The sequence below is a fragment of the Populus trichocarpa genome, chromosome 5, assembly GCF_000002775.5.
Source record: "Populus trichocarpa isolate Nisqually-1 chromosome 5, P.trichocarpa_v4.1, whole genome shotgun sequence".
Taxonomy (NCBI): Eukaryota; Viridiplantae; Streptophyta; class Magnoliopsida; order Malpighiales; family Salicaceae; genus Populus; species Populus trichocarpa.
The window spans coordinates 9,419,175-9,428,413 of record NC_037289.2 but is presented as its reverse complement, the minus strand read 5'-3'; the positions used below and the strand labels follow the sequence as shown (position 1 = coordinate 9,428,413).

The 9,239-nt window shown below is 31.4% G+C and overlaps 1 protein-coding gene across 1 annotated transcript; it reads left to right on the top strand.

Annotated features, from left to right (window-relative positions):
* The first annotated feature begins 6,722 nt into the window (after positions 1-6,722).
* LOC18099308 (homeobox-leucine zipper protein ATHB-40) lies at positions 6,723-8,995 on the top strand. Its single transcript, XM_006383175.3, has 3 exons — positions 6,723-6,926; positions 7,040-7,344; positions 8,623-8,995. Exons 1-3 carry the CDS (start codon positions 6,845-6,847, stop codon positions 8,848-8,850), a joined length of 615 nt encoding a protein of 204 aa, XP_006383237.2. The 5' UTR covers positions 6,723-6,844; the 3' UTR covers positions 8,851-8,995.
* Positions 8,996-9,239: the final 244 nt, after the last annotated feature.

Here is a 9,239-nt window from a genome sequence, read left to right as displayed (position 1 = left end):
AAGGGCTTTAATCTTCAAATGATTAACAATAAGCCTTTTTTTTTTTTATCAATGATTACTTGCCAAGAACCTCCGGTAGCAATTAAAAAAAAAGAATTTTTACCATCATTCGTTAAAGTAAAGGCCTTATTGTTTTCCATGCAATATAGACATACTAATTTTTAATGTATGCTCCATCCCAAAACTATCCTATATTTTAAAAAAAATCATTTATAATCCACATCAAATTTGTCTTCATTTGAAAATTATGTTTCTTTGAGACATTATAGCCAAAGCCTCGAATGACCATAATTGTTTCAACTCATCAATTAACGGTTGAAGATAAAAATCTATATTTTTACTTGAACTATAAAGACCAAGTATTATTGTAAATGAGAACATGAATTTCAGTCTTATACACATTCCTAAGGGCAAGTTGTAAATTGTTTAAATGACCGGCCAACAAGAATAAGATGTATCAAATGAGCCAAATGGATTGAACTCATTTGTACACAGACCAAGACACATGTTGCGTGGTTCCATTGAAAATTAAGGATATGCCCTATCATATGCCTATAAGCTTCACCATCATGGGATGTATCTTTATTCCATCCTCCGCGCCAAAAGAATAATGTCATGTCATGTCATGTGCTTGGATGTGTTTGAAAACATAAATAATCTTTTGCAGTCTAGGAGTGATTGAAAAGTTCTTACTTTTTGTATGCCATAAGTGTCATTCCCTTACCTCTATTGGGTCTATACCTAGCATGCCCACATGTTTTATACTCAATTAAATTTACATCTTCACCGTAGTACAACATGCAAAACTTTAGGCACGTATCAATGTTTTGGTATCCTAAACCAAGGGGTTTCATCATGGATTTTACAACATACAAATTCTCTTCCAACTCATTACCTTCAGGTAAAATATTTTTTGCCAATTTAATTATGCTATCATAACCAACTTCAATTATACTATAGTCAGACTTTATAGCAAACACTCGTGCAATGATCTATAATTTATTGTGATTTGTGCACCTATCCCATAATGGTTCACTATAATCTTTTAAAAAATAAAAAAAACCTACTTATATCTACATTTGGTTCTTCATCTACACGTGAACATTCACCTGAATAACCATGATTTACTCTCATTGTATCCATTACCATACTCCTATAACGATTACTATTACCATGGATATCTTCATATATATTGCTAGAACTAGATGTTGAGCCAACAATCCTTTTTGACATGGTCTTATAAAGAACATAGGGTTCTTTGTGTGCAAACCAGCATAAGTATTTCTCAATCAACCATTGTTTTATGAGAGGCATCGTCTCAACATCTAGTTAGATGAATTTTTTTTTTACACTTCACACATTGACATCTAATTCTGCCTCCACTAATATTCTTTGGATTTGAAAGTGTATAATTAATAAAAGCCTTAACCCCTATACAATAATCTTTTCTATACAACCCTTAAGGTGAATCTAGATACATCCACGAATGATCATCCATTACATAGAAAACCTATATGGATTAATGATGAGAACATTTATTAATAATGTAACAATCAGTTCAAAATTTAAGTTTGGTGATTAAAAATTAATTCACAATCTAATAACCAATTATTATTTTTAGACAAAAAAAAAGTAATGATGCATAAAAATATCAACTAAATAAATCTAATTAATGGCAAGTAATTGATAACTCAACTAATAATCTATCATTTGTTAAATTCAAACTTATTCAATCTAAATTAATATCATTTAATTGTTATCAATTCCACAAAAAATCAATTACTCCAAGATTCTCAACTTAACAATAAAATTGATAAAATACGATTGTTACCTATTAAATAACTCATAATTTCTTTTATTATAACACACTTAATTTATAAAATCAAAATCAATTACAACAAATTACAAATAAGCTTCAAATTTGCCCAAATCACAAACAAACTCTAAAATAGAGATCAAACTTTAATTATCTATGAAAGATTGTAAAAAAACAAACATTGAAATAGAAATCAAACTTTAATTCTCTATGAAAAGGTTGTAAACACTACAATATACAAGCAAATTAACTACACTACAAATACTAAAAAAAACAACAACAATACATTAATCTAAAACATAAATAAGTAGGTTTGTTTATTTAGTATAGGGAATATTTGGAGAAAATCGTATTAAGATAATGATGTTGACACTACGGAGTATTGGGTGAAAAAATTTGTAATGATGAGATTTAGATTCATGTCAAAAAAGAAGGGAGGGGCTACTGTTTTGATTTGCAGAATAAAAGAAGAAAAAAAGGAGAGGAGAATGGAGGGAAAGGGGATGTAGGTGGTTAGGAAGGAAGTTGGAAGATGGGAAACAAGGGTCGGAAGTGTCGGGATCAACATGACACCCATTAGTTCAAGTATCTTAGTTTGATTATATAATAAAATAAAATGTTCATTGAAATCCATAAACAACTCAAAAGCATACAAAGGGAATCCCTACCACACCATGCGCATCTTCCTCTTTAACAAATTCAAGGAGAACGACACAATTCACTTAAGTTGCCAGCCTATGAGAATCTCCCTCTCTCTCGACTCTTGCAAGCTCCATCCTTATCCTTTCTTACCACCTTTCGCCATTGCTTTAACCCAAGTTAGCCCTAGTAAACCAAGAATCCCCACAGGCTTATCTTTATTGATTAAATATATATATCATCCAACTTGAATTGGAAATGACCTATCCTTCTAGAGAATCGATCCCTCCTTTTAGAAGATGAAGGAAGCTTCCTATTAGCTTTAGATATTGCACGATTTCAGTGGACTAGTTAGTTTATATATAATACCATACTTAACCAGAGAACTAAGGCCCTCCTTTCTTGCTTCCATTAATACATGCCTTGCCAATTGCCCAAACTGAAGGATGACATCTATAAATCATAATCATAGATGTTAAATCTATGCTAGACTAGAGTGGATTGATTCAAAAAGTTCATGACTCAGGAACATGACTTAAGTAAGGTTTTAAAAAAAAAAATTGATTTAATGAAATCTAATTTATGTTACAAGGTTAATTAATCTAACCTGACAAATAAAATTAGTAACATTTATTTCCCCTTAATCTAATCTATATTTTCATATGTTTTTGAAAATCAATTGCATGGTATAAATCCCTATTTTTATGTCTAAAAATCAAAGACTCAAATTGCCTATGTATATATGAAGCAAAACCTCCATAAATGTATAAAGTAATGATACATAGGATACTTTTCAAAATTATTTTTTTTTATTAAAACTATATTAAAATAATATTTTTTAAAAAAAATTAACATCAAAACCTTAAAAAAAAACACATAAAAAATATCAATACAATATTTTTTTCAGAAGCAGGTTCAATAAAAAAAACACTCTTTTTAATTAAATCTATTATTAACCTCATGTTAACCTTACTTTAGTACTCTAGAAATTAATTGTCACTACTACCTAGTTAACTGCTACAATTGGAAAAATTAACTACTAATATCCTTATTAAGAACACATAAATGGATACGGTGGTAACTAATCAAGGGGGGTTAATTTATGGCGACTTGTAGTGGTAAATGTGAACAGAAGAGGAGTACTATTGGTGGGCATGTGCTATAGTAAAATGTCTACAGCTATTGAAAAGTTACACGTGGATTTTAGTTATGTGGTCCCCCCGTGAGTTTTCTTGGGGTTGAGACGCGTAAAAGTGAGTAGTGGCAGCCCATGTGCCTTTTCCTCGGCCAGCTTGTCTTTATCTCTCTCTCTCACACGCACACCCAATTTTCTACGAACTAGGAAGAGAGAGGCTACCACTTAGTTTTTTTTTAATCGATCAGCTTGTCGAGCCCATCATCCTAGACTTGGCTTCAGCCATCTCCAAAATTACTCTTGACTGTTATTTAATTTACACAAGTTAACTTGATAACTAACAAATTAATCCAAAAATTCAATAACACAGGTTTTTATTTTAATCACCCAAGCTGGAATAAAAAACATATTCTCTAACAGAAAAGTATGTTAGTTTCGGACCCGAGTTAACTTGATAACTAGTAAATTAATCTAAAAAACTCAATAACATCGGGTTTTTGTTGAATCGACCATGCTGGATTAAAAAAATATTCTCTAGTGATAAAAATGTCTGTTTCAGCCTATGAATTTCATAGTTGCATGTGTCTCATATGTGGTATAGCAACAATTGAGATTAAGCTAGATGCTTTAAACAAAATAGCCATAAGTAAAATAATATGGCTTATGAAAAGATTCATTGTAGATTTGCACAATTTTTTTTTAACTTTAGTTATTGATTTTTTTTAATCATAGCATTTCACATTATATTGATTGCTAATTGGAGTTCATGATTTATTTTATTCTCCTTTCTTTTAGTTTGTCATGATCTAAAAAAAAAATCATGTCATTAAGTTGATTCTACATTTTTCAAAGATGATTTCAAATTAGTTTGTGAATAATAAAAAATAAGGGGACCAAAATTAAAAGTGAGGTGGAGTGGCATCCTTTTCTTTAAAAAGAAAAAACAAACATTCTTCTTTTGTCCTTTATTTTCTTTGTTTAGCCCAACCATCAAGCTTTTTTTTTTTAATTTCATTATTTCATTTTGTGTTGATTGGTGATTTAGCTTGATGATTTGATTTATATTGCTTTCTCATGGGTTATTGCATTATCAAAAAACAATATGACATTAGGTTAGTTCTCAATTTTGAAAAAAGAATTTTTTTGTTTTCAAAGGAAATAAAAATGTGGGGATCAAAACTAAAGCTTGGTAAAATAAAAGCCTTTTAAAAAAATAGTATCATTGCCTCACCTTAAGAATTTGACCCATGTCTATTTTGATCTCTTGAGTTTGAAAAGTATACGATTTGGTACAAACCTTTATTTCACTCACATTTTATTCATTGAGTTTGAGAGATGAAAGAGTCATTGGAAATGATGAAGAAAAGAGAAAGAGGTTCATTGTTTTGATTTTTTTTCTATAGAGTTATCTCGGTTTCCTCACCCGAGTTTAACAGGTTAACTCAAGTTATTATTTTTGTCCTTTTTTTATTTGATTTTATTTTCAATTTAATCCTACAATATTGGATTGATTGGGAACTGAGTTTCGTTATTTGCTTTCTAAGGGTTATCACAGCCTTATAACTCGGGTTACAAGTTAAGCCGATTGACTAGGGTTTTTTCTTCTTTTTTAGTTAATTGTTTTTCAATCTCATCCTTCATTATTAGATTGATTGAGAATTAGACTTTATAATTTGTTTAAGTATGTGTTCTATGAGGTTTTTTTAGTCTCATAACCCGGGTCACGAGTTTGTTTTATTGACTTGGGTGGGTTTTTGTGTCTTTTTTTTTCATTTTTTGTTTCGATATACTTTTTTATGGGGTTATCTCGATCTCATAATAAAGATTGGAAAAGTTAACATGAATTGACTTGACACTTTTTTTAATTGGATTTAGTTTTCAATTTCATTCTACAACATTAGATTGATTAAAAATTGAGTTTAATTTTTTTTTTAATTTGCTTTCTATATAGTTATCAAGGTTTCATGACCTAGCTAGCAGATTTGACAGGTTAACCCAATTTGATCCGAGTCAATTTAATATGTTATCGCTCCAATACTTAAAAAAAATGGTGTCTTGATTTTTTTCTGGTTAAATTATATTTTTCTCGATTATCCGGGTTGTTTTTGGATTTGTCAAGTTGACTATGTCACATTAAATCAATCCCTATATAGTTTTAAATTTTTCTACTAAAAATACATTTACAATACCTAAATTGTTTTATATATTTATAAAAAAAATTAATTGATAACATAACACAAATAAATTTCTAGTAGCCAAGCTAAAGGAGTGCGGCTTGGCTAGTGAGGTTGGACGTGGGGAGAGGAGAATTCCACCTAATTGGACAACAAAAGTAACTTGCATCATCTCCAAATGCAGAGGACAATCGTACCACATTGTTTATTAACCCGTATGAAATTACAAGGTAGTGTGAGCTCTTTGTTCATCCTTCACTAATTACCTAATTAGGAAAGCCTAGAACAAACCTATTATTACATGCATGCCATAGCTAGGGAGTGGGTAAATGCCCATTTAATAATTAAAGGCTGATCATGCCCGTCAATGAATAATTGTGAAATTTTGATCCAATTTAGATATGTTTACAAAATTGGTAAAATTTGTGAGAACATAAAGTGATTGTATTTTTTTTATTTTTTATTTTTTGATTTCCATCTTGCTAGAGTAGTTAATTTCATGTAGATGCTCATTCAAATATATATCATGTTTTCCTCGATGTATATAGATTCTTTATTCACTTCCATATTCAATTATTTTTACTAGCAAAAACAAAAATGGTAAAAGAGAGGGAGGGCTTTTAGAGGGATGCTGATACTTTTCTTCAACCACACGTGAGTGTGATTATGGTTGTTTTTTAAAATGTTTTTTTACTTAGAAATATAAATAATATTTTTTTTATTTTTAAAAAATTATTTTTTACATCAATGCATCAAAATAATCTAAAAATACTAAAAAAATATTAATTTAAAGCAAATAAAAAAATAAAAAAAATTTAAATCTTTTTAAAAAGTTTCTATATTCTGGTCAGGTGCATGAATGGCATTGTTGAAATTACCACGAAAATTAAAGTCCTTGCAACCTAAGTTTCAAAAAAGCCCGTTTTGACAAACACCCACTCAAGTCCTACTCCAACCTTATAAAATGAACCTTCATGTTTCTCTAGGCTCCACTCCTTCAACACCTAGAACACCATCATAATTATCTTGAGTGAGGTAAGAGGAAAAGAGAGGAAGACAACCAATAGGAGGACAACCACCATGAATCACAAGGTTGAAGATCACATAGCACTCATATCTCAATTGTACCCCGGTTTATACACTCAAATGGTTCCAAAACAAGGTTAGTACTGATACATGAAAACCAAGCAGCCATCATAATTTCTTGTGTTTTGATCATGAGCTTGTAAATAAGTTGATGGTGTTTCCTTAACATGTGCTCTTGGACATGTTTAGGTGAATCTAAACCACGACGAAGGCGAAAGAAGAACACAGGAGAAGGTGTTAGTGGCGCAAGGAAGAGGAAACTTAGTGCTGAGCAAGTTAATTTCCTAGAAATGAATTTTGGTGATGAACATAAGTTGGAAACCGAGAGGAAGGACAAGCTTGCTTCAGATTTGGGACTTGATCCTCGTCAAGTTGCGGTTTGGTTTCAAAACCGAAGGGCAAGGTGGAAGAACAAGAAGCTAGAGGAGGAATACACAAAGTTGAAGACAGCCCATGAGAGCATAGTTGTCCAGAAATGCCAGCTTGAATCCGAGGTCAATCTCTCTCTAGTCTCTCTCTGTATGTTTAAGAACATGTCTCTAAGTACTTTATTAGTCTATCAAGGCTCAGTGGTTTGGATCATTCCTTTTCTTTTATTACACCAAAGGAAGAAATTTAGTATAGCTAATTGCTTGATCAAGTGCTATATTTTACTGTTTTATTAAGTATATTATTAGCACTGAAGAAGCACTGATCAACTTAGTGAAACTATTTAATTAATTACTTGATGAAATTGAGTTGTTTAAGGTCAAATATGCTTATATGTCTTATTTAATACCAAATAAAATAAAAGTAGACTCATGTACGGCCTCGTTGGTTTTTTTCATGCAAAATGATAAAATCAGGACTCCAATTTGAGTTCTCTTACATGCTTCCGCCCCCCTGCAGACGCAAGATTCTACTAGTCTAGGAATTCACTGGTTTCTTGCATGTCTTCTTCTCTTTGGCATACTTTTTGTTGTTGTTTTGTTTTCCTTCTGGTTTGGTTCGTTTCTGGGATAAAAGGAGGGCATAATTTTTATGGGATTTATTTTATTTTTTTTCTATTTCGAGTATCTAATTAACAGAAAGCAAACAATAATAATAATATAATAACACTGAATGCCATTCTCTTGTTGCCACGTACCTCTACTTTCTTTGGTTTAATTAATGATATGATATTATATATAATATGATACAAAGAAAATAACTTTTACTTCCTTACTCAACATGTAACAACTAATTATTTTTTTCTCTTTAACAATAAGACAGTGTTTCTTAATTCCAAGATTTATGACTTTCATTACTGACTTTCAAGAAAAACAGAAATAATATTAATTTAAAATAGAAAAGGAGATCAGAAAACATTTTAAAAAATTAATTTAAAATAGGAAAAAAAAATTAATGAAACTGTAGTGTGGTAACACTGCCAAGCACACCGTCCATTCTCGAACGTACATGGGCACTAGGCTCGAAGAAAGTCAGCCTAATGGATTAGGATTCAGAGGGGAAATCATCATAAAAGTGAACCAAAACTTTGAGAATGAACAGAATACTGCCAATTTTTTTACAACAGAATTCTACAATGTGGTTCCTGAGTTCGTACAACGTTGTTTAAAGCTAAATAGTATTGGGTCGGGCCCTTCAAATCCACTGCTCCACGAGCAGCACGTGGCACGCCAATGTCCAAGCTAGACCGATGGAACAAATATACCTTCATCAAAACATGTCAAAATATTCCAATTTTCAGTGTTTTTTACATAATTAATGATATACGGGTTCATTAATTGCAGGTTTTAAAGCTCAAGGAACAACTCTCTAGAACAGAGAAGGAGATCCAAAGGCTATCAGACCGTGCTGATAGGGTTTCCACCAACAGTCCAAGTTCATCCCTGTCAATGGCCATTGAGCCCCCATTTCTGGGAGAATTTGCAGTACTGGAAGGATATGGAGATGCTTTCTACATGCCACCAGAAAACAATTACATTCCCGGAATGGAATGGATTAGTCAGTATATGTGACTGGCTAACTTATTTTAGGATGTAGATAGTGATTAAGCAACAATCTAATGTAAAAATCTTCTTCGTCAAGTCTACCAGGAGGTGTCTTTGTCTAGCTAGAAATTGGAAATGCATGCCAGTATTAATTAGATAGTTTGCCTGGAAACAGTAGCTGTTCTCATGTTTGTGTGCGTGTTTTCATGCTAGATGTTCTGAGACAAGCGCAGAACCAAACAAGCAGAAACCACCGATCAACAAGAAGCAAAAGTCATCAACACGCCACATCCCAATTTATTTCTTAGAGTGCAGGTTTTTTTACTATCAATATATAGTGAAAATGTTTTTAAAAAATACTGGTTTTTTCAAAACCTATATTTTATTTTATTTTATATTAATAAAAATAAATACTA